General features: G+C 44.0%; 1 protein-coding gene across 1 annotated transcript; it reads left to right on the top strand.

The window, feature by feature from the left end:
• Positions 1-883: 883 nt before the first annotated feature.
• On the top strand, positions 884-26125 carry LOC144681130 (interleukin-22 receptor subunit alpha-2-like). The gene is made up of 5 exons (XM_078542859.1): positions 884-914; positions 11771-11888; positions 18026-18204; positions 20813-20985; positions 25976-26125. Exons 1-5 carry the CDS (start codon positions 884-886, stop codon positions 26123-26125), a joined length of 651 nt encoding a protein of 216 aa, XP_078398985.1.

Genomic DNA, 26125 nt, shown 5'->3' on the forward strand with positions numbered 1-26125 from the left:
GGTGGGAAAATGGGGTTGAGAAACTTATCAGCCATGATTGAATGGCGGAGCAGACTCGATGGGCCGAATGGCCTAATTTCTGCTCCTATGTCTTATGGTCTTATTATGGTCTAACATCTGCTCTTTAGCTATTGTCTCACTAAGTAGGTCAAAGAAACTCACCAGGTGGTGAATGTATCAGAATGACTAGCCATGGGCGGCTGTTTAACGAGATCCTGTAGCCATTAGTAGTTGCTAAGCAATATCTTGTAGCTATTTGTGACTGTTAACGAGGTTTAGTAATAACGTATGGAAGTTAGAATTATAAAAGATGCTGTAAACTGTGAAATTTTGACAAGTTTTCCTTGGCAGACTCGGGAGCTTCTCCCAGGCGTACTTGAATAAAGATTTTTACTTATCTGGACTTCACAGACTCCAGAGTGGCTGTTCTTCTCCACAACAATTGATATTGTCCAGGTCAATATTTATCCTTCATAAAAGGTTCTAAAGGGTGTTTACAAGGGACCAAATTTTCGCAGAGTCTGGAAGACTCTGCAGATCTTTAAAAATGGCAGACATCACCCAGATCTGGAAATCCCACCCCAATTTCCATCAGATTCCTAATTCAGGATGGGCCAAATTGGGAGGGGTTTGAGTCAGGCAGCAACAGGCAGGGCTGAACTGGATTTTTCAAAAGAAAATGGCAGCAGACCTCGAATTACAGAGATTAGGCTCGAGAGACAAAGCAGGATAAGCCACATTGCAAACAATTTATGGGTGAGGTTTTTGCATCTTCTTTATATTTTTGTATGGCTGTTATGCTATAACTTGCATTGATATAGCAAAATCTTGAGGTAGCAAAAGCAAAGTTAAGGGTTTCAGCAGCAGATGACGTGAGGCAGGGATGGAGATGATTGATAATAATGGAGGTGGAAGTAAGTGGTCTTGGTGATGGAGGTGATATGTGGTTGGATGCTAATCTTAGGATCTAAGACGATGGACGGAATCATCCCAGATTTGCACTAAGTGCAGTAGCGGGCGGGTAAAACAACGTTTTACCTGTCAGCCGCGATGGCGGGTTTTCACGCCGTATCATCCCAAAACCCGCTGCATTACTTATGCATTTCCAGGATACATGCCATTTCCATGGCGGGCAGGCTCTCATTCACCTCCACATCGTCACCTCGCTGCTTCATCATGCTAGCACCACATTTAAAGTACAGCCATGCCCAGTGCTTCCAGCCCAGGACTGCAGCAAAGACGACATGGCCCCAAAAGGCAAAAAGACAGCAGCTCTCAAGCACCCTTTGGTGACCGTGGAGGCCCGCTGTGATGTCCTCTACCTCTGCTCTGGCTGCAGGAGGGGCAGCTACATTACCACTCTGGCTTGGTAGGCGATGGCAGTGGTGATCTGTGCCAATGCTGTACAGAAGAGGTTGGCCATCCAATGCAGATAGAGGTTGAATGATCTCATCCGTGCAGCCTGGCATGGCAACCATCTCATCACTTTAAACTCACACACTCAAGCACATCACACATTCACTGGCATCTCACTCACTGCCAGCTCAATGGACATCACCACCCATTCTCATACATATACCTTCATATGTCCATCTGGCCTCTTCTCTGGAGACTGCCTCCACAGCACTCACCACCTTAAGGCCATTTGCACAGATCAACATGTGGCCCCACACACGCCCTAGGATACTCTCCTTCCCCAGTACAGCTCTCGTCCTGCAACCTCTTCCCTTGCCTGAGGCCACTTCTCCTCCTTCCGCAAGCAATCCCTAGCCTTGCAGTCATTGAAAAGCCACCCACATATGACTGATCTGGTAGGTAGAGACCTACCTGTGAGCCCTCCTAAAAGTGATGTGCTGCTGTCTGTGAAGCCTGGTGCTGATGACTGCGAGTGCTGACCGAAGCAAGATAGGCAAATGAACCTTGAAGTCCAGAGTGAAATGCAGCCTGCCAAGTGCACGCCTTATACATGCTGTTGTGAAACACATTGGCGTGTTTTCCCGCCCATGTGGGCAGACGATCCAGCAGCGGGGGATGAGTCCGGCAGGCCAGCCTTATGATACTATGCTGATGTATAACAATGAGGTTCCCGACGTCCAATGGCAGGGAACGCAGCCTGCAGGCAGGCATGGAAAATCCCGACTGAACAGCTTGGTTCAGCAAGAGACAGTAGGCAGGGAGAGGGATGGAGTCTCACTGACTAGGGAATGGAGTTTGTAAATGGTTTTATTCCATTCCATTGGAGGAAAGTTCTTTGCATGTAACACTAGTTGTCAAACAAACAGCAGGACAGATCAATAGAATCCCCAATTGGATTTCTATGCCTTCCTGAGCTCGGGTCATCTCCCAGGCTTGATTCCTTCTTTAGTACTCCTGCAGATCCCTCTGTTTCTCTTAGCATTCTTGATTGGCCTGTCAAGGTACTCATTAGTGATTGTGGGTCCCAGGAAGACAATGTAGCAGCCTCCTCCCTTTTCGACACTCACCACATATCTGTTGAGAGGCTTGGCTAAGAACTTCAGTGGGACATCTCCCATAATCTTCAGGTACTTCTGCATATTTAAGGTCATTCACTGGATTTTCTGATGCTGCAGCCATACCCCCACTGTGGCACCAAAGGGATTCTCTTCCTTTGTACTTAACAAGCTGAATCCCATCAGAAGTCTGCCAATTATATTTTTAATGAGCTCTGGTGCAGAAAATGTGTCTGTGCTGAGGCAGCAATGCAGGGAAAGGCAGTAGTTCCGCACTATTGGATTTCTGCTGCAAGGGGGATTTTTTTTAAATAAATATTTTTCAAGTAAGGTAGTTTCATTTCTCCTTTTCTACCTGATAAAAAGCCCACAAATGATTACAGAGCCCTTAGAAGAGATGGCAAGATTCCCAGTTCAATCTTTGGTGCTATTTTGTTTCCCACAGCTATGTTGTTCACAAGTTTCTGGTAAGTAAATTACGGGTCCTGTTCATACATTTTGTGGAAATACAAGAACTGCAGTGAGGAGTTGTTGAAATGAACGTACGGGTTCGAAACTGGCGCCTGCTCAGAACATAGTGCAGTTTTATCCTTAATGTGCCCTCAGTTTGGTCAATGTTGGGGCAGTTATGATTTAAACATAGTATTAGCATGACCGGGCCACAAGATTCCTTAGAGCAATTTCAGCATAACCATAAAGAGCATTTTAGTTGTCTAAACAATGTCAAATATACCAACTGCTCAGTTAAGCAGCTCTGCTGGTATCTAGGGCAATGGTCATAAGTCATAATACAATGAAAACAAATGATTTGAACAAAATTGGATGTTCTGGCTCATGAATAAATAATAGGGTATCCTTTACAAATAGCCTTCACAAGCACAGGTCAGGCCTTTCACAGGTTATTTCATTACCACTGGTTAGGACTGGAACAATCCACCCTAAGATCTGGATGATTAAAGATAGCTACAGTTGCCCTAAAAAAAGTCTAATTAAGGTATAGTGGACCTCTCATGGCAATGTTCACTGCCAGCTTTGAGATGTGTACAATGGTGTTCCATATTGGGCACCTGGCCAGGTCAGATGTGTAATGACGACGTATTGGATAGGTTTCTACTTGAAACAGATAACTTTATTACAGAGAGCTTTTCAGAAGCTACATGCCTGAACCAAGTCCTCACCTAGAAAAACCACATCGCTCCCACCTCCGGATTACCCACTCTTAGAGCTCATTGGCTGGATTCTCCAAGAACAATCACGTGATCCCTGATAGGCAGTAGGAAAGGCTAGACCTTCAATTACTACAAGATGTCCTCACTCTGTTCCTCATCTTGCAGTTGACTCTCGAGAGCTTTATTTATCCAGCGAGTTAGGGCTGGAAACAGAAGCTCTCAGCAGGCTTGCAGGCCTGTGAGACTGAGGTCAGGTTGGTACTGTTTTTGAAACGTTTCTGGGGGTTGCGGGAAACTTCTGCAGCCTGATTGTTTTGGAGGCCCAGAGTATATGCATCTTAAAAAGCCTAGACTCCTCTGGAGAAGCTGTTCTGCATGATTTCTCACACAAACTCTGCTTTTATCATGTTTCTTTTCTCTCTTTGTTATTGCACTTGACCTTTCTCTCTTTCTCTCACTCTTTCAATGCTTTTCACACAATATTCTCTTCCTGTGCCTCGTTACTCTCTCCCGCTCTCTCTCTCTCTCTTGCTTTCAATCTTCCTCTGTCATTCTAACACTGTTTTTGGAGTTTTGTCTCTTAATCCAGGTATGACTGCCAACTGCACCTTTCCCCTTCTGTGAAAGCCTGTAGAAGCTATAACACTCAACAATGCCTTATTTGCTGCTTTCACATTGCTGGTTGTGAAATCCAGTTGTTGTACAATTTAAGCCTAATATTTTTTACCTTTCATAAGACCAACAGGAGCTAGCAGGGTCAGGCCAAAAGTATACTAATAAATAAACCTGTTGTGTATTGACAATGCTCAGCTGCAGACAGCCATTATTGAACCAACTTTATTTATACTACCCCAACAGAGATAGCAGCAGAGAGGACAATAGAACAAAGTGCTCAGATCTTGCAATATACTACACACCCTCCCCTCTTCAAAAAACAAATTATACATTAAAATGGGACATGTACATGAGTCCCAGAATACAATATGACTAAACTACCATCAACTATACCAGAAAATTAAAGAGGTTGAGTTGCATACATGTTTTTACTGTGATCACAACCAAAACGTATATGACAGATACTGCCAGAGTAACGTACATATAATGAACACCAGTACACGATCAACAAAAATATCATCGTTTGACAAGAAGTAATGAAAAGAATTACTTACTTCTTCTTCCTTCAGGCATGCTTTCGATTAACCTATCTGGCATTTTTCTCGTTTTGTCTGGGTATTGCCTTCCATTTCCATTAACTTTAGGCTGTTTTCTTAACATTGGTGACGTAGTGGTATTGTCACTGGACTAACATTCTAAAGACTCTGGGAACATGGGTTCAAATTCCACCACGGCAGATGGTGAAATTTGAATTCAACAAATATTAATAGTCTGATGATGACCACGAATCCATTGCTGATTGTTGTAAAAACCCATCTGGTTCACTAATGTCCTTTAGGAAAGGAAATCTGCCGTCCTTACCTGGTCTGGCCTACTTGTGACTCCAGACCCACAGCAATGCGGTTGACTCTTAAATGTCCTCTGACTGAGGGCAATTAGGGATGGGCGATAAATGTTGGCCCAGCCAGTGATGTCCAAATCCCATTAACAAATTTTAAAAATGACTTTGTCAAACTTGAACTTTGACTTTGATTTTTTTTTAAATTCATTCTCTGGTTGTGGGCTTCGCTGGCTGGGCCAGCATTTATTGCCCATCCCTAATTGCCCTTGAGAAGGTAGTAGTGAGCTGCCTTCTTGAACCACTGAAGTCCATGTGTTGTAGGTACACCCACAGTGCTGTTAGGGAGGGAGTTCCAAGATTTGATCCAGTGACAGTGAAGGAACGGCAATATATTTCCAAATCAGGACGGTGAGTGGCTTGGAGGGGAAATTCCAGGTGGTGGTGTACCCATGTGCCTGCTGCCCTTGTCCTTCTAGATGGTAGCGGTCATGGGTTTGGAAGGTACTATCCTGCCATGCATCGTGTAGATGGTATACACTGCCACTGTGTGTTGGTCATGGAGGGAGTGAATGTTTGTGGATGGGGTGCCAACCAAGCAGGTTGCTTTGTCGTGGATGGTGTTAAGCTTCTTGAGTGTTGTTAGAGCTGCACTCATCCAGGCAATGGGAGGGTATTCCATCACACTCTTGACCTGTGCCTTGTAGATGGTGGACAGGCTTTGGGAAGCCAGGAGATGAGTTACTCGCCGCAGGGTTCCCAGCCTCTAACCTGCTCTTGTAGCCACAGTATTTATATGGCTAGTCCAGTTCAGTTTCTGGTCAACGGTAACCCCAAAATATAACTCTGTTCCTCCACTGTCGCTGGGTCAAAATCCTGGAACCCCCTCCCTATCAGCATTGCGAGTATACCTACACCACAGGGACTGCAGCGGTTCACGAAGGCACCTCACCATCACCTTCTCAAGGGCAATTAAGGATGGGCAATAAATGCTGGCCCAGCCAGCGAAGCCCACATCCCGTAAATGAATTTTTAAAACTGCTTCAGCATCTGAGGAGTCAAGAATGGTGCTGAACATTGTGCAATCATCAGCAAACATCCCCACTTCTGATCTTATGATGGAGGGAAGGTCATTGATGAAACAGCTGAAGATGGTTGGGCCAGTGGAGTGTTTTCCCCTGATACTCATTGACTCTGGTTTTGCTAGAGTTCCTTGATGCCACACACGGTCAAATCACAGAATCACAGAATCACACAGTGCAGAAGAGACCCTTCAGCCCATCGAGTCTGCACCAACACGTAAGAAACACCTGACCTACCAACTAATCCCATTTACCAGCACTTGGCCCATAGCCTTGAATGTTATGATGTGCCAAGTGCTTATTCAGGTACTTTTTAAAGGATGTGAGGCAACCCACCAGCGCATTCCAGACCGTCACCATCCTCTGGGTAAAAAAGTTATTCCTCACATCCCCCCTAAACCTCCTGCCCCTCATTTGAACTTGTGTCCCCTCATGTCTGACCCTTCAACTAAGGGGAACAGCTGCACCCTATCTACCCTGTCCATGCCCCTCTTAATCTTGTACACCTCGATCAGGTCACCCCTCAGTCTTCTCTGCTCCAATAAAAACAACCCAAGTCTACCCAACCTCTCTTCATAACTTAAATATTTCATCCCAGGCAACATCCTGGTGAATCTCCTCTGCACCCACTCCAGTGCAATCACATCCTTCCTATAATGTGGTGACCAGAACTGCACACAATACTCCAGCTGTGGCCTCACCAAGGTTCTATACAACTCCAACATGATCTCCCTACTTTTGTAATCTATGCCTAGATTGATAAAGGCAAGTGTCCCATATGCCTTTTTCACCACCTCACTAACATGCCCCTCCGTCTTCAGAGATCTATGGACACACACGCCAAGGTCCCTTTGTTCCTCAGAACTTCCTAGTGTCATGCTGTTCATTGAATACTTCCTTGTCAAATTACTCCTTCCAAAGTGTATCACCTCACACTTTTCAGGGTTAAATTCCATCTGCCACTTATCTGTCCATTTGACCATCCCGTCTATATCTTCCTGTAGCCCAAGACACTCAACCTCACTGTTAACCACCTGGCCAATCTTTGTGTCATCCGCAAACGTACTAATCCTACCCCCCGACATAGTCATCTATGTCATTTATATAAGTGACAAAAAATAGAGGACCCAGCACAGATCCCTATGGTATGCCACTGGACACTGGCTTCCAGTCACCAAAGCAGCCTTCTGCCATCACCCTCTGTCTCCTACAACTAAGCCAATTTTGAATCTACCTTATCAAATTGCCCTGTATCCCATGTGCATTTGCCTTCTTTAGAGGTCTCCCATGTGGGACCTTGTCAAAGGCTTTGCTGAAATCCATATAAACTACATCAACTGCACGACTCTCATCTACACACCTGGTCACCTCTTCAAAAAATTCAATCAAATTTGTCAGGCATGACCTCCCTCTGACAAAGCTATGCTGACTATCCCTGATTAAGCTTGTCTCTCCAAGTGGAGATAGATTTTCTCCTTCAGAATTTTCTCCAATAGTTTCCCTACCACTGACATGAGACTCACTGTTCTGTAGTTCCCTGGCTTATCTCTACAACCCTTCTTAAATATGGAACCACATTAGCTGTTCTCCAGTCCTCTGGCACCTCCCCCATGGTCAGAGAGGAATTAAAAATTTGGGTCAAAGCCTCTGCGATCACCTCCCTTGCCTCCCTCAGCAGCCTGGGACACAAATCATGCGGACCTGGAGTTTTGTCCACTTTTAAGCCTGCCAACACCTCCAATACCTTGTCACTCCCTATATCAATTTGCTCAAGAACCTCACAGTCTCTCTCCCTGAGTTCGATACCTTCACCCTCATTCTCTTGTGTGAAGACAGATATGAAGTGTTCGTTCAACACTCTACCGATGTCTCCTGGCTCCACCCATAGGTTGCCCCCTTGGTCCCTAATGGGCCCTACTCTTTCCCTGGTTATCCTCTTCCCATTGATATACTTAAAGAATATCTTTGCATTTTCCCTACTTTTATGAGAGCTTTCTCATATCCCCTCTTTGCTCTCCTAATTGCTTTCTTAAGCTCCACCCTGCACTTTCTGTACTCCACTAATGCCTCCGCTGATTTACTTCCCTTGTACCTGCTAAAAGCCTCTCTTTTCCTTCTCATCATATCCTGCCTTGGTGTCAAGGGCTGTCACTCTCACCTCACCTCTGGTGTTCAGCTCTTTTATCCATGTTTGAACCAAGACTGTAATGAGATCAGGAGTTGAGTGGCCCTGGCAGAACCTAAACTGAGCATCAAAGAGCAGGTTATTGCTAGGCAAGTGCCGCTTGATAGCACTGTTGATGACCCCATCCATCACTTTGCTAATAATCAAGAGTAGACCAATGGGCTGGTAATTGGCTGAGCTGGATTTGTCCTGCTTTTTGTGGACAGGACATACCTGGGCAATTTTTCACATTGCCGGGTAGATGCCAGTGCTGTAGCTGTACTGGAAAAGCTTGGCTAGGGGCGCAGCATGTTCTGGAGTATGTCTTCAGCACTATTGCGGGAACATTGTCAGGGTTCATAGCCTTTGCAGTATTCCCTGCCCTCAGCCACTTCTTGATATCATGTGGAGTGTATTGAATTGGCTGAAGACTGGCATCTGTGATGCTGGGGTCTCCAGAGGAGGTAGAGATGGACCATCCACTCGGCAACTACCAAAATTAGCTAGAATTATAAAAACAGATAGTAAGAGCTTCTACAAGTATTTAAAAAGGAAAAGAGTAATTAAAGTGAATATTCATCTAGAACGCCGATTCTAGACAGTGAAACAGGGGAATTCATAATGGAAAACAAGGAAATGGCAGAAGCATTGAACAGGTATTTTGTGTATATCTTCACTGTAGATGACTTAATAAACTTCCCAAAAACTCTTGAAAATCAAGAGATGAATGGGAGGGAGGCACTTAAAACAATCACCATCACCAGGGAAAAGGTACTGGGAAAACTGTCAGACCTAAAGACTGACAAGTCACCAGGACCTGATGGCCTGCACGCTAGTGTCTTAAAAGAAGTAGCTGCAGAGATAGTAGAGGTATGGTTATAATTTTCCAAATTCCTCAGATTCTGGGAGGGTCCCAGCAGATTGGAAAATAGCTAATGTAAAACTTTTATTCAAGAAAGGAAGGAGACAGAAAGCAGAAAACTATTGGCCAGTTAGTCTAACATCTGTCATAGAGAAAGGGCTAGAATCCATTAATAAGGAGGTTATAGCAGGATACTTAGAAAATCATAATGGGATCAAGCAGCATCAATATGGTTTTGTGAAAGGGAAATCATGTTTAACTAAGTTATTAGAGTTCTTTGAGGAAGTAACAAGCAATGCGGATAAACGGGAACCTGTAAATGTAGAGTACTTGGATTTCCAAAAGGCATTTGATAAGGTGCCATATCAAAAGTTGCTGCACAAAATAAGAGCTCATGGTGTAGGGGGTAACATATTACCATGGATAGTGGATTGGTTAGCTAACAGGAAGCAGAGAATAGGGATAAATGGGTCGTTTTTGGTTTAGCAAGCTGTAACTACTGGAGTGCCAGAAGGATCAGTGTTGGGGGCCTCAACTATATATAATCTATATCAACGACTTGGATGAAGTTATCTGAATGTATGGTAGCTAAGCTTGCCAATGACACCAAGATAGCTAGGTAAATAAGTTGTCAGGAGGAGATGAAGAGTCTACAAATGGATATAGGCAGGTTCAGTGAGTAGGCAAAAATTTGGCAGATGGAATACAATGTGGGAAAATGTGAACTTTCCCACTTTGGCAAGAAGAATAGAAAAGCAGTATAGTATTTAATTGCAGAGAGATTGCAGAACTTGGTGGTACAGAGGAATCCAGGTGTCCTGATACATGAATCACAAAAAGTTAGTATGCAGGTACAGCAAGTGATCAGGAAGGGAAATGGAGCGTTGGTGTTTATTGCAAGGGGAATGGAATATATAAGTATGGAAGTTTTACTGCAGCTGTATAGGGCCTTGGTGAGACCACATCTGGAATATTGACTACAGTTTTGGTCTCCTTATTTGAAAAAGGATATAAATGCTTTAGAAGCAGTTCAGAGAAGGTTCACTCGATTCATTCCTGGGCTAAGGGCCTTATCTTCTGAAGAAAGATTGAACAGATTGGGCCTTTACCCATTGTAGTTTAGAGGAATGAGAGGTATTCTTATTGAAACATATAAGATCCTGAGGGGACTGGATAGGGTGGATACCAGGAGGATGTTTCCTCGTGTGGGGGAGACTAGAACTAGGGGGCACAGTTTAAAAATAGGAGCTCTCCATTTTAAGATGGGGATGAGGAGAACTTTTTCCTCTCAGAGGGCTGTTAGTGTATGGAATTCTCTTCCCCAGAGAGCAGTGGAGGCCAGGTCATTGAATTTATTCAAGGCTGAGTTGGATAGATTTTTGATAGACAAGGGAGTCAAGGGTTATGGAGAGCAGACAGGAAAGTGGAGTTCAGACTACAACCAGATCAGCCATGACCTTATTGAATGGCAGAGCAGGGTCCATGGACCAAAAGGCCTACTCCTGTTCCTAAGTCCTATGTTTCTATGTTTTCCCGTGAAGATTTGAGCCTTATTGAGGAATGTTTAACCAAATTGTAAACTTGATTTCCGATTAACATGTAGTTCACGTGGAAATCTTCCCATGTATTTGTTATCCAAACCAAAACTTGGTTCTTTTAACAAGTTTAGTAAGTGTCTGGACCCGGGTTCGATTCTGACCCTGGGCATCAGTGTGGAGTTTGCACATTCTCCCCGTGTCCGCGTAGGTTTCCACCGGGTGCTCCAGTTTCCTCCCACCATCCAAAGACATGCTGGTTCGGCGGTTTGGCTGCAGTTAAATTACCCCTTAGTGTGTGTGTGTCTGTGTGTGTGAGAAAATATGCCCTGTGATGGATGTACCCCACCTAGCACCCATTGCCTGTCGGGTTAAGCTCTGATTCCGCACAACCCTGAATTGGATAATGAGGTTCTGGAAAAGTGAGTGAGTGAGTAAGTATCTGTTAAGTCAATAATGTAGCTGTCATAATGTTTAATTCTATTGTCATATCTTAAATTAAATATTAATTTGGCATATGGTAGCTTTTATAAATGGTGCTGTATATTTTCTCCCATGGTAAGGTGCTACATATTATTCTCACCTCTAACTTGTGCTTCATGAATTATTGTAATTAGGTATGCTATGTTAAAAGAGCCTGTGTAACTTGGCCTTTGAACACTACAAATAGCGTAAAATAATTTTTAAAAAAACATAAAACAGTAAAACAAAAATTTACCTTCAAGGGCCAGGTTTCTTGGGCACCCAAAATGCCTGACCAGCCCCAGGATCACTGGGATTTGTTGCCCTAGATCATTTAAATGGTCTAGGGCAGTCCCGGAATAGGCCTGACCTGATGATGCCGAGCATCACTGGAAGGAAATCAACCATCAAAATGTCATAAAGTAAAATTGCTAATGAAGGTTTGCTATAAAAATGAATTGCTCGGGAACGTTAGTTAAACAAGAAAAAAAATGATTAAATCTTACATCAGGACACATGTTGTGCTGCCAAACCTTCTCATATCAAGCATAACCATCCTGTTCCATTTTCAGATCTTATTCCAGACCCACAGCAAGTGAATTTCAATTCCAATGATTTCTACAACATTTTACAATGGCAGGAAGCCAGCCATACTAGTAAGAGTACTGTTTATGTGGTGCAATATAAAATGTAAGTTTATTTTACTGAGGTAAATATAAGAACGTGAAGAAGCACATTAAAATTATGGTGAAAGTGATAAAGAGGGCATGGAAGGAAATATTGTGACAGATAGAAAAAAATAGCAATTAAAGAGTGTTACAACAAGAAGGAAGAGTGGTCAGAATCTTAAAAGATAGAAGACAGATATGCATTTAAGATAGTTACATATTAAATGATTCAATTGTCCCTAAAATGTTATAACCAAGGATCGAATAACAAATGAGTTCTAAATGGGATGGAAATTGTTAACTGGCTATAAGGGCTTAAAAAAAATTTTTCCAGTGACAGATATTAATAAGACATTGGGGATGAGATATGTGAAGCATTGAAGAAGTTAATGAAAAATGGAAAGATCCAATAGATTGGAAATAAACAACCCATTTTCAAAAGGGCAGCAAAATAGGCCCAGGCAACTAAAACCCCATGAACAAGACATGCAGCAAATTCCAGCTGCACCACAAGTGCCTACACCTGCTATCCCTAAGGGTAGGCTGCACCGCGATCTACTGTCCATGCAGCTGCACATTTTTCATTGATAGGGGCGCACACAACTGTGACCCATGCCTGCCCTCAAACAAACTTAATTGGTGCTACCCTGGCATCACACAGTCCAACTAGCTGATGTGACACAAGGGGGAGAATTTTACGACCCCCCAGCAGGTGTATTTGCAGGTGAAGGGGCGGAGAGCAGGGGCGGTTGTGGGGGGTGGGGGGGGGGGGGGGGCTACGGGGGAGTTAAAATAGGTCACGGGGCTAGCCCACCTCCTTCTCACTCACCCCTGAGCTGTACTGCATAATATAGTGGGCGGGTAAGGCATTAGCCAGCCTGCCTGCTCTTTGGCCTATTGAGGCCCTTAACTGGCCAATTAATAGGCAATTAGGGGCCTGTTTCTGCTATCCTGCCACCACAATACATGCAGCTGGGGAAGGCAATATGAAGGCCAGCCCACTACTTCATCATCTCAGGTGAAAAGGGGGAAAGGAATGGATTGAGTGGTGGGGGAGGGTTCCTCATTTGGGGAGGTGCCTGAGCTCAACGAGGACACCCCCCAAGAAGTTACTCCTCCCCGGCCTCCAACCAACATCCACACCCCTCCCTGATCCCCCCAAGGGTTCCTGATTCCTTCCTGACCAAGAACCCTGGACTTAGCTCAAGGTCCGGTTACCATGGATCTTCTTCTCAGGGAACTGCTTGTAGTCCCAGCAGTGTGCAGCCACTACTGAGTTATGGCGCTGCTGGGACCAGTACTTACAATCAGATTGGCCGGCAGCTCTCAAGGATAGGAATTCCTTTCCCTGAGGGGCGGAAGTACCGCAATTACCTTATTATGGCCACCCCCATCATACCGTGGAGGACACCCATTTTTAAAGTCGGTCACAATTCTACTGGGGGTGGCTGGGGTGAGCAATATGCCCCAGCTCATAGAATTCAGCCCAAGGTTTCAGTAGTGTTATTTAAAGGCCCAGCTCTGTTAATTTTTTTTTGGAACTTTTTCAATTACATAGTTCCTAAAAGTACTCTGGAGTGTTTTTGGAGGTGTTTTTATACATTTGCCAGAGAGTGTTGCTGCACCCTCATAGGGGAGTAGGTATCTTGCTCACACAAAAGCTGCAACAGGTACAGGGCCTAGCATTGACAGTCTGCTGGGGCTGCAGCATGACTGGGAGCTGGAACAGAGGCTGCAGACAGATCAAGTTCTGCACCATGTCCTCTGCCAAATTGGAGCAGCACCCCTCTGCGCTCCTTGATAATGATAGGAGGCTATCTGACAGCCAACCAATGCACCCATAATTTTGGCATTCATGCCTAATCAGCGCTCGCCTGGATACCAGTCCTTCAATGTCTTCATCTGAGTCCTCTGCAGCAGTACTTGTCCACCATCCTGCCCACCTGTGAGCTGGCAAACAAGCCATCCTTTACCCTAGGCCTGGCTGCTGCCCACTCATGCCTGGTGGCTTATCACATCCTGATCACAATGCTATGCTAGCTTCCAATGTGCATGCTGTGTCAATGTCTGAGCTGGTGGCTGGGATTGTAAGATCAAGCAACAAAGAGCGGAATCACTCAAGATTTGCACTAAGTGTGGTAGCGGGAGGGAAAAATGACGTTTTACCTGCCAGCTGCAATGACCGTATCATCCCAAACCCACCGCATTAATTATGCATTCCCGGAAAACATGCTGTCTGATTGCGGACGGGCTCCAATTCACCTCCACACCATCATCTCGCTGCTTCATCACGCCAGGCACCACATTTAAAGTACAGCCGCACTTAGTGCTTCCAGCCCAGGACTGCAGCAAAGAAAAGATGGCCTTTTGGATGCCGTGGAGACTCACCGTGATGTCCTCTAACCCCACTCTGATCGCAGGAGGGGCAGCAACATTACCACTCTGGCATGAAAGGTGATGGCAGTGGTGATCAGTGCCAATGTTGCACAGAAGAGGTTGACCATCCAATGCAGATAGTGGATGAATGACCTCATCTGTGCAGCCAGGGCAACCATCTCGTCATTCTAAACTCACACACTCAAGCCCATCACACATTCACTGGCATCTCACTCACTGCCAGCTCAAGGGACATTACCACCCATTCTCACACACACACCCTCACATCTCCACCTGGCCTCATCTCCTCTGGAGACTGCCTCCTCAACCCCCACCACTTTGAGGCCACTTGCACAGATCAACTTGTTCCCCCACACACACCATGGGATACCCTCCTTCCCCAGTACAGCCCTCATCCTGCAGCCTCTTCCTTTGACTGAAGCCACTTCTCCCCCCTCCCCAAGCAAGACCTTGCCCTGCAGACATTGAAAAGCCACCCACATATGGCTGGTCTGGTAGGTAGAGACCTACCTGTGAGTCCCCTTAAAAGTGATGTGGTGCTGTCTGTGAAGCCTGGCGCTGATGAATGCGAGCGCTGACCGAAGCAAGGTAGGCAAACAAACCTTGAAGTCCCGAGTGAAGTGCAGCTCGCCAAGTGCACACCTTATATATGCAGTTGTGAAACACGTCGGCGTGATTTCCCATTGACGTGGGTGGACGATCCAACGGGGGCTCATGAGTCCAGCAGGCTGGCCTTAAAATGATATGCTGATGTATTACAGTGAGGTTCCCAACGTCCGAGCGAGGAACGAGGCCCGCTCTCGGCGGCTGGAGAGGGCAATTGCAAACTGGTTTCACTGCATCGTGCAACCGATTTCTGGCCTTCTCGCCATATTGTCCAATCACGGCACCGAACACGCCTGACGTCAGCGGGCAGGGAAAATCCCGGCCAAAGTTTCTTCATCATTGTCATGTTATTGCTCACACCCTCTCCTGCAGCTGCTGTGGCTGGGCAGGTGTCAGTTCTTGGGTGTCTGAAGTAGAAAATCAAAAGAGAAGTGGGGTGGTTGCTGAGAAGGAAGAGGTCCATTGTCACACCATCAGCAGCTTGCTTATCATGTCAAACAGGATGAAGATGTATTGGGAGTTGAGAAGGGACATAAGGCAGGAAAATGCTGCCATCCCCAATGTGCTCAGATGTCAGGTGCTATGGGCCCTGTCTCAACTGGCCCCTTGATGCTGAGAATCATCTCCTCCATCGGGCTCAGGAGATGTAGGTGACCTTGTCCCCTGCCAGCTGTGCTCTGCGCCTTCTATTTTGTGCCCACCTTGTCTTGTCAGGGAGGGGGCAAAATGCCAATGATTGGACACAACTGTATTTGGGTGATGTGGTTGCCATAGCTGAATAGCTGGAGTTATGCGATAGCAGTGACAGGTGGGTGTGAGGCTGGCAGCATTGGTAGGCGTGAGGGTGAGGTAGAGTATCAGGACGTTAGGCGTGAGTCCCGAGTGCCAGGGATAGCTGCTGGCTTAGTGCTGGTGTGGTGCTTTGAGCAGCATGGGAGGCGGATGGAGTGATGGGCAGTGACGTCATGAGGATACATTCACTGACTTGGCCACCCTCATGAGGTCATTAGACTTCTGCTGCCAAGTCCATGGGACCATATTCAGGGAGTTGACCTTCTTAGTCACCTGCTCCCACTGCATTTGGAGAGTGGTTCTTAAGGGTCTCCTGCATACCCTCAACCACCACCCCCCTCTTCACCCCCCCAACCCTGCCCCCCCCCAACCACACCCCCACATCCCATGGCACCATGGTGTCCCTCTTCCTGCATAACTGCACCACTAATGCCTTCAGTGCCACATCTGCCAGTCTGGAGCCCTCTGTCTGTCCTGGGTGTTCAGATTGCCAGAATTTCCATTGCAGGAATTTTTTGTGCGCTTCCCTTTAAGAGCCACCCTATCTTTAAGAAGGAGCAGGCTGCCTGCACTACATGGTCTGTAGCAACGTGGTCTGGGCCTCCTGCTATGTGCAGAACATATAGGCAGCTTTGAGAAGGCAAGATCAGCAGCAGAGGTGGATGAACTGGCACCAAAATCATTTTGATGAGGTGGGCAGACAAGCTGTCTGTTTTATCCACTTCAAACTGAATGGGCACAGGGCATTGCACTCAAAAACTGGGATGAATGAATTTCATACCCTATTTATTTGGATTCAGCACCAGGTAAAATACCAGTTTAAATGATCAGGAGTAATCTTGAAGATTACTTGCAAGGTAATAATCTAATAAAAAGGACTCAGAAGGATTCAGAAGGTAAAAATCCTTACTGACCAGCTTCCTAATACTCCAATTAGACTGTGGGAATCTCTAAGACTTGGTGTACTCTTTCTAAAGACAGATCTTTAAAATGAGAGAAGTGAATTTTGAGGAAAGACTAGAGAAATTTGTTATTTGAATCTTAGATGGAATTGACTAAGAATTGATGTTATAGAGATATATTGGATAGTGAATGTATAGAAAAGCATTTGCTGAATATTACTTAAAACTAAGCCATCTGTTACAGGCAGGAGGGGGTTTAATTTAAACAGCTCTGAGTTCTCCTCTTACCAACCTTCCGTAAACAGAAAGGTGTTCTGATTTTGATTTCCCCCTTTGTAAGTGGTGGCATATTTCCCAACCCCTCAGTTATGGTGTGATCCAATTTCTCTTAATAACCCCACAGCAAACTCGAGATAGGGTAAACTCAGAGGGGCAGCTTATTTGCACACACTCAAACACAAGAGGAGGGTCACAACATAGCCTCCTTTTTCAGTCATACAATAAAAGACAGGGCAGGGATAGAGAAAGAAAGATTTACAAGGTAAAGACCACAGAATAAAGAATTATTGTTTCACATGAGTCCAGATTCCAGAATCAAAGTCCAATGGCGTATTCCTTCACAGATGTCGGCAGGCTGAAAACGGATATTGGATAATTCACCTTTCTCATAGAGATGGCTTCCACGATGGGATAGGTACATGGAGATGAATTAATCTTGTAAGCGATGGTATAGAAGATCAAAAGATCTAGTAGGAACAGTGTAGATGGGGGCTAGGCTTTCACCTGGACTGAGCCCTTGCTCTGAGCTGCTGCTTGCTAGACGGAAGATGGCAGACTGCTTGGCAATACAGCAAGACAGTGTAACTGGTTCTCCCAGCTAGGGAGGGTCATGTGACTCCCAACTCTTCACTTTGGCTTTGACAAAGGATGTATATTTCTTTATCTATATTCTTGAGATTGTTAATGTTTCAACCATTAAGAATTTTAAGGGGGTTGCAGGGTCCTTTGTCCTAGCAGACTAGTGGTCTCCATTTGCCAGGCCTGCTTAGGAAATGTAGATGGCCTTTATATAATTCCCTTTAGTGTGAGGTCTTAGCTCCATTGCACATCATAGTTGGACAAGAATATATACAAGAGGTACAAATTAATAAAAGGTAAATTTTGGACCAATGTCAGAAAGTTCTGCACATGAAGAACACACGGAATGAACTTCAACCTTGGGTAGTAGAGGATAAGTGTCTGGACTCTTTGAAGTAATAGCTGAATGGCCTACTAAGGGGACTGAGAAAAGTTTCTCTGGATAGATGAGCTAAAGGTGGTTGAACAGCGTTCATTATCGATATTCATCTTGTGATTTTGTAAATGATTTCAATCCAACCTTGTAATCTGTCAATCTGTTAACGATTCATTTTTATTCCTTCTCAAGTACTTAATGTAACCAAAATAAAATTGTTCATTGTAGGTATGGAGAAAAGCAATGGAAAAATAAAACAGAATGCTGGGAAATTAGTCAGCCATTCTGTGACCTCACACATGAGACAAAAGACTTTATGGAGCCACACTTTGCAAGAGTCCAAGCCCTAACAACAAATGGTCACTCAAACTGGGTGCTCAGTGAAAGGTTTATTCCTTTTTGGGAAAGTAAGTATTTGAGCATTAATATGTTTCTCATTTATCCTGAGTATTTCTGATGGATTAATTAAGGTGAATGAATGGCCTTCCTCATTTGAATCTAGCTTGTGATTTTGTGAGAAAGCAATGATCTGGAATAATCTCGAAGATTACTTGCAAAGTAATAATCTAATAAAAAGTACCCAGAAGGATTCAGAAGGTAAAGATCCTTACTGACCAGCCTCCTAATGCCCCAGTTAGACTGTGGAAATCCCTAAGACTTGGTGTACTGTCTTTCAAAAGACAGATCGTTAAAAAATTTCAAAAGTCATTAGAGAAGTGAGTTTTGAGAAAGGACTGGAGAAATTTGTTCTTTGAGCCTTAAAGGGAATTAACCGAGAGTTGACATTTTTTAAAAAATTTTGCACAGAATGTGAAACAGGATGCCCATCCCTAATTGCCCTTGAGAAGGTGGTGGTGAGCTACCTTCTTGAACCGCTGCAGTCCATGTGGTGTGGGTACATCCACAGGGTTGTTAGGGAGGGAGTTCCAGGATTTTGACCCAGTGACAGTGAAGGAACAGTGATTATGTTTCCAAGTCAGGATGGTGAATGACTTGGAGGCGAACTTGTAGCTGGTTGTGTTCCCATGCATCTGCTGCCCTTGACCTTCTAGGTGGCAGAGATCGCGGTTTTGGAAGGCGCTGTCGAAGAAGCTTTGGTGAGTTGCTGCAGTGCATCTTGTGGATGGTACACACTGTGGCACTGTACATCAGTGCTGGAAGTAATGAGTGTTGAAGGTTGTGGATGGGGTGCCAATCAAGTGGGCTGCTTTGTTCTTAACAGTGTCGAGCTTCTTGAGTGTTGTGGGAGCTGTACTCAGTGGACAGTATTCCATTGCAGTCTTGACTTGTGCCTTTTAGATGTGTGGACAGGCTTTGGGGAGTCAGGAGATGAGTTACTCGCTGCAGGATTCCTAGCCTCTGACCTACTTTTGTAGCCACAGTATTTATATGGCTGGTCCAGTTTAGCTTTTGGTCAATGGTAACACCCCAGGATGCTGATCTAGAAATATATTGGATAGTAAACTGTATGGAAAAATATATGCTGTACCCTTATGGCAATAAATGGCTGTGATCCATGCACCTCAATCTGTTTTGAGCACACCTCTTTGGCATTAATTAGAATCCCATGGAAGAGATTTTGGAGGAATTGTAAAAAAATAAATTTTCTAAACAAAATACACACAAACGCTCAGCTGACACTGTGGTGTATTACTGATGGAATGCTGCACTATTGGAGATGCCATCTTTCGGATGAGTCATTAAGCTGAGTCATCATCTGCTCTCTCAGGTGGACATAAAAGATCCCAAGAGCAGGGTTGTCCTGGTGTTAGCCCCAGTGTTCTGGCTGATAATTATCCTCCACTGAATGTCAATAAAACAGACTACCTACTCATTATCTCATTGCTGTTTGTGGGAGCTTGCTGTGAATAAAATTCAATGATACCTTTTCAACATTATAATAGTGAATGGACTTCAAAAGTACTTCAATGGCTGTAAGGGGTTGTGGAACATCCTGAGGTCATGAAAGGTGCTATATAAATGCAAGCTATTCTTTTCCTTTCTTTTGTTGGCATTCTGTGCTTCATTACATACCATCAAGAGTAAATTTCCTAAGAGGTACATTATCCTTTAATTTTTGTGATAGCATCATTGCAAGTTTTAGTGATACAACATGACTTACATTTATATACCACCTTTAACATAGTAAAATACCCTAAGTTGCTTCACAGGAGAGGCATCAAACTAAAAATTGACATCATGTCACATAAGGAGCTATTAGGACAGGTGAGCAAAAGCTTGGTCATAGAGTTTAGTTTAAAGGAGCATCTTAAAGGAGGAGAGAGAAATGTAGAGGCAAAGATTTTTATGGTGGGAATTCCAGAGCTTAGGGCTTTGGCAGCTTAACGCATTTCCAACAATATAAAAGCAAAATGCTGTGGTTGCTGCAAATCTGAAATAAAAACAGAAAATGCCGGAGTAGCTCAGCAGGCCTGACAGCATCTGTGGACAGGAAGACAGAGTTAACGTTTCGAGTCTGTATGACTCTTCTTCAGAGCATTTCCATCAATGGTGGAGCGATGAAAATCAGAAATGCTCTAGAGACCAAAATTAGAGCAGCAGGGAGATTTTATGGGAGCATTAGGGTTTGGGGGGGTTACAGAGGTAGGGAGGTGGAGATATTCAAGTGATCAGAAAGCAAGAATTCACATTTAAAATAGAGACATTGCAAGACTGGGAGCCAATGTAGGACAGGAATGATGGGGAAATGGGGTTTGCTGTGAGTTAGGTTACACGCAGCACTGTTTTGGATGAGCTCAACTTTATGGGATGTGGAAGTTAGGAGGCCGAATGGGAGACATTTATTAGTTTTTTTTTACTCATAAGCATAGGGGATAAAAGCACAAAAATTACAATAAACTAATACAAAACTCATCGATCTACAGCCTCTTGGTGTGTACAAAAAACAGAAAATATAAGGCGTTGTTTTTTTGAATCATTTATGATCTATCTGAGGCATTCATGTCAATACAATATCAGTTTTTAATCTTATGCCAAATGTTTTTAAACCCTTAGCAGCCATTGGTCCTCCGAAGATTAAACTCACACCCCAGGCAAGATCAGTAGTGGTGAAATTGTTTGTTCCACGGACACCTTTCAGAAGGAAAAAGGGCTCCTGGGTTACCTTGGAGGAAATATACAGTGGCATTGAATACCAACTAGAAATTACAGGCAATCCATTGGATCATGTAAGATGAAAGCATTATGGTAATAATGCTCCATTAGTTCTTTTAGATAAAGCACCATAGTACTGGCATCCTAGCATTGCAACATCTTAATGTGCCCATAGTTTTAATATGAACTGCTGAATGTGGAGTCTCACTTTGTGATTCCCCACATGGTGACTTCCACATGAGACACTGTATGAAAGCAAACAGCTTTCTCACAGGTTCTGTTGGACAGAGGCACTGGCAACAGGCCTAGGATCAGGGTACCAGTATATCATCATGTCAGGAAATAATGTGTTATCAGTATACTGGGGTATGTTGGATAATATATGAGAATAAGAGACGCATTTTAATGAGAACAATTACAAGGAGTAATAACTTTTTTTATAATAGATAGTAAGAGGTAAAAACAGAAATACATAAAAAACAGAAAATATATATTTTAGCTTTGCATATCTATACCCAGATTTGTTTATAAATTTGGAAAATAGGATTATTTTCTACATGGAAACCTAGTCACTTCAAAAATGTCTCTGACACGAGATATGTTACAGTTCAGATTGAATGTAGAATTCCCCTCATACTGATTTGAGAATACTTTGTTCTCTGGTTGGGTATTTGCAGTGTTTGCAGTTCATAAACTCTGCATCCTTGTGATCTCTTTCAGCAAATGTAACTTCTGTACCAATAAAAGCTGAAACCATGGTGGTATTAAGGTGAGCTTGATAGATTTTTTTAGGGCAAGAATATTAAGGGTCACAAAACCAAGGCAGGTTGATGGAGTGAGAATACAGACCAACCATGGCCTAAGTGAATGGTGGAACAGATTCAGGGGGCTGAATGGCCTACTCCTGTTCTTAAGTTCCTATGACATTGTGGTCTAAGAATTTGGAGACTAACCTGCTGTGCCAATGCATGGCCGGTGGCAGGGGGGATACATCTATGAAGCTCCAGACTTCAGCCTTGCCATCAGTGCCAGTGAAAAGAGAATGACAGGTAGAGAGACAACACAAGACATTGCCCCCTCATTGATCCCAGTACTGTTGCTGCAAGTGATGTGCAACCCGGTTATTTGCCTAACCACTAAACTGGGGTGTAGTGCCCAGGTTCAGAGAGAATTGAGTAGAAAGGTAGAAAAGTCAATGGCACAAAAATAGGCAATTTAAAAAAAAAAGTATTTCATCTGATTTTTTTTTTGGTTAAAATAAATAAACAACAATTCCTTATTTTCTACAGAGACCTGAACCACACACAGCAACTAGTGTCACAATAAATATACAGAATCTGAAACCCAGGACAAGCTACTGCGTGCGTGCTCGGATAAAGATCCCCCTATTTAGTAAAATTGGTGAATATGGTGGAAAAAGATGTGTGACAACATTTGAAGGTAAGGTACATTGACCTGAGTGAACAAGAGTATACTTTAAACTTAATATCAGTTTTTGTAATGCCAGAAGCAGTGTTTCCATTCAATGTCTGTTAATGCTGGCATTAATATTTATCTTCCCCCTATAAAGCATATTTATTATAAAGCACAGTTGTTCCTTTTTGTCCTCTCCTCTTCTGAAGGCCTTGACTCACGTTAAACCAGGATCCCACAGATAATGGCACTGAAGCCATCTGGCATTCCATCAATTTAACCATTCTTCATCTTTGCGCTGAGACAGTAATTGTCAGCAGGCTATTCAACCATGGGGATTATCACAGCCAAGCAGTGCACATCAAGTACTCACAAAAGGAGTTTAATGATTAGTGATTGGGAACACGAACCCTAAGTGAATTTGCTTTTTCCTCTCTAGTCCAGGAACACTGAGGCCAACTTTAATGCTCCCAGCCCAATCCTGATTGAGATTTCCTAACTAGGTTTCCAAATAAAAGCAGTTCAAAACTTAGAAAATAACTTATGTTTCCTTCCAAAGCAGTACACACCAGAGTTGTAAGAAATAGATACTACTGCACTAATTCATATCTTACCTTATAAAAGAGAAGTTCCTAAATGCATATACTTGAATATTCTAATCAAGTCTTATCATACCCATCACTGGGATGAAAGATAAAGCATATATCTAACCAAAACATCACGGGGAGGATTTGTTCCTCATCAGGGGCGGTCAGGAGGCTGACTACTGCCCGTGATCGGGGCCGGACTGCGCGCGGCTCAGTGCTGCCTGTTTTGGGGAGGGAGGAGAGAGCAAAAGCACAAGTTCACTCATGCACCTGGGTGCGCCCTGGAAAAGCTCCCTGAGGCACAGAGCTACTTCAGGAAGGTGAAGAGTTTAAAACATTAAAAATAAAGATTTTAAAAACGTTATAAGACATGTCCCCTCATGTGACTCTGTCATGAGCAGGGACCTGTTATTAATGAAATGTTTTAATTTTCATTTACTTTTTAATAGCTGTTGGAAACCTCATCCTGCCCATGGATGAGGTTTCCAAAAGAATGCAAAGGCCACTTGGCCTTTTCGCCTGCCCGGACAGCGAAAAATTTCATTCAATCAACTTTTTAATGGCCTTAATAGGCGTTTTAATTGTCAGCGGGCGCACTGCCGACTCTCGTGTGCGCCTGCCGACCGAAGTATCGCGCAAGCGTGCGATGACATCGGCATGCTCACCCGACGTCATTGCGCGTCATTTAACAGTCGGTCGGGTCCGGCGCATAACCCCCGACGAGTGTCATATTCTGGCCCATATACACACAACTTCAATTAGATCTGTAGCCATTGATGGTGGGTTGTCTTCTTTAGCCCTAAATGCAAAACAAACGGACAAAAAAGTCATGAGCAACATGTATTTGCAATAAATGGGTCTGCCCTACCAGGCTAATGTTTGGGAAATCTACCCACAAATTCATTAAACTAACAGTGACTGGTGATAATTAGGCAGTAGCATGTTCATTGGCTCCACCTTGAGGAATCTCACTCAAATAGCCATACCTCTCAAAAGAACAATTCATGGGTGCAATAGACTCCCAGCAAAACTATGCAGTAGTGATTAACTACTTTGTACATTAAAATTAACACTTGATTAATAATGAGTTTACTTAAGAATGGGTTTAAAAGATTTTCAGAATAATTCTAGGTAGTGATGAGCAAATGTTTTCTGGCACATCATGCTTCCAGTCCTCTTGAAATTAATCTGTGGACGTACATAGTTAGGCGAAAACAACTTCAGTGATCATTTGTGCCACTTGAACATGGTTCCAGCTGATTTTCAACCAAAGTTATGGCAGGAGATTAGGGAATCCCTGCAGAATCTCTATCCCCATTTTCTATTAAAAAATATGTTTTATGAAACAAATGGCCCTTTTCATTGTTCTGCCTCTTGTAATATGGTGAATGACGTGAACTGTATTTGACTTGTTCTGTCTCCTCCCAGACATCTAGTGATGATTTTAGCTCGAATAAGAAGATGGATCGGAAGTGAATGTGCTTTTAACAACTTTACGATCAAATCAACAAGAGAATAAATCAACTGGAACATTGATTACAAATCCTTAGTGATTACCAAGAAAGGACTAACGAATGACAAGTACTGTCAACAGTTAGAAACATAAGCTTAGATTGAGTTAAATTCAATTTTTTTCTCCAAGAAGCACAATCATTTTTTAACAGTTTATTTTGAAATCATATTTAAGGATGACGATTTTGGCCACGTGCCACTGTACAATGTACTGTGTGTAGGCCTTTCATCAATTCAATCAATCATTTGTAGATATTAGATATAAGAATAATACAACATAATAAAAGAAAATTTGCAACATTATTCCCCTGGAGCTTTATTTATTTACAGACAATTTCACCATTATTAAACTTCAGTAGATTGATTGAGATACTCAACAGTCTGCTCTCTTGGTTGTGTTTCAGAGGACCCACTCCCTCTGCTCCAAGGCTGCCACTGACTCTGCTCCAAACATTTTCCCAAATTTTATCTATAATCAGCTCCCAAGTCCAATTCCCAGCTCTGCTTTTACTTGCATGTTTCCCCAAGGTCCAGGCTGACATAGGCCACATTGCCCTACATGCTTCCCATCACCATCCTGTCATCATTCGCAATAAAAAGAGATTCCACTCACTGAATGCCCAGTTTGTTTACAACCACAAGCAATGCATCAATCACATCTGCGTCTAGTTTCCTAGCAGTAGTCATGATTCATTCATCAGTTTTCTGTGCCGCCTAGGCAGGCCACAGGTTGGCAAGTGGGTGGTAAGGGCTATCCCCAAAAGTTGATGGGTGGAATTGTCCCAGATTTGCACTAAGTGCAGTAGCGGGCGTGAAAAAGGACGTTTTACCTGCCGGCCACAATGCCAGGTTTTCACACTGTTTTGTCCCCTTCCTGCCTCATAAATTATGCAGTCACGGGAAATACGCCGTCTTGCTGGCAGACAGTCTCCAATTTGCCTGCAACGCCATTACCTTTCCATTTCCTCATGCCGGGTGCCATATTTAAACTGCAGCCGCACGCACAGTTCTCAATGTTTGCAGCCTAGGACTGCTCCAGGGAAGACATGGCTCCAAAAGCCAAGAAGAATGAAGCCCCCCCAATTCAGTGACACATCCCTGGGAAGCCTTCTGAACGCCAGGGAGGCCCGCTGTGATGTCCTCTACCCCCGCTCTGGCCACAGGAGATCCATCAGTCACATCACTCCGGTTTGGGAGGCCGTGGCAGAGGTGGTCAGTGCCAATGCTGCACACAAGAGGTCAGCCATCCAGTGCAGAAAACGGATGAATGATTTCATTCGTGCTGCCAGGGTAGGTCAACCATCTCATCAATCTCAAGTCACCCACTCACAAGCCCATCACACATTCACTGGCATCTCACTCACTGCCAGCTCAAGGGACATCACCACTAACTCTCTCACACAAACCCTAACATCTCCATCTGGCCTCATCTCCTCTGGAGATCACTTCCCCATCCAATCCATGGCTCCACTCAGCACACACGCATGCCTGGCATCCTTCTCGTCCGGCCTGGCATGCGCCTTGCTCACTTTCTCCATCTGTCTTCATGCAGGACAAGATCACGGACAATCAACGGGAGAAGTCCCAGACTGGGGGTGGAGTGCCAGACATCAAGGTCCTTACTCCGTTCGAGAGTCGCGAGTTGGAGCTGGATGGAGAGGACATGAACCGTTCCTGCAGCAATAGTGAGGTTGTGGGGTGA

The sequence above is a fragment of the Cetorhinus maximus genome, chromosome 5 (genome assembly GCF_964194155.1).
Source record: "Cetorhinus maximus chromosome 5, sCetMax3.hap1.1, whole genome shotgun sequence".
NCBI classification, from domain to species: Eukaryota; Metazoa; Chordata; class Chondrichthyes; order Lamniformes; family Cetorhinidae; genus Cetorhinus; species Cetorhinus maximus.

Bases quoted from the DNA above. Each gene is read 5' to 3' on its own strand.
- LOC144681130 (XM_078542859.1), top strand. From the start codon at position 884: ATGGAGATGATTGATAATAATGGAGGTGGAA. The intron at 11,889-18,025 runs GTAAGTTTATTT...TGTTCATTGTAG, and splicing joins TATGTGGTGCAATATAAAAT to GTATGGAGAAAAGCAATGGA. The intron at 18,205-20,812 runs GTAAGTATTTGA...TTAAACCCTTAG, and splicing joins GTTTATTCCTTTTTGGGAAA to CAGCCATTGGTCCTCCGAAG.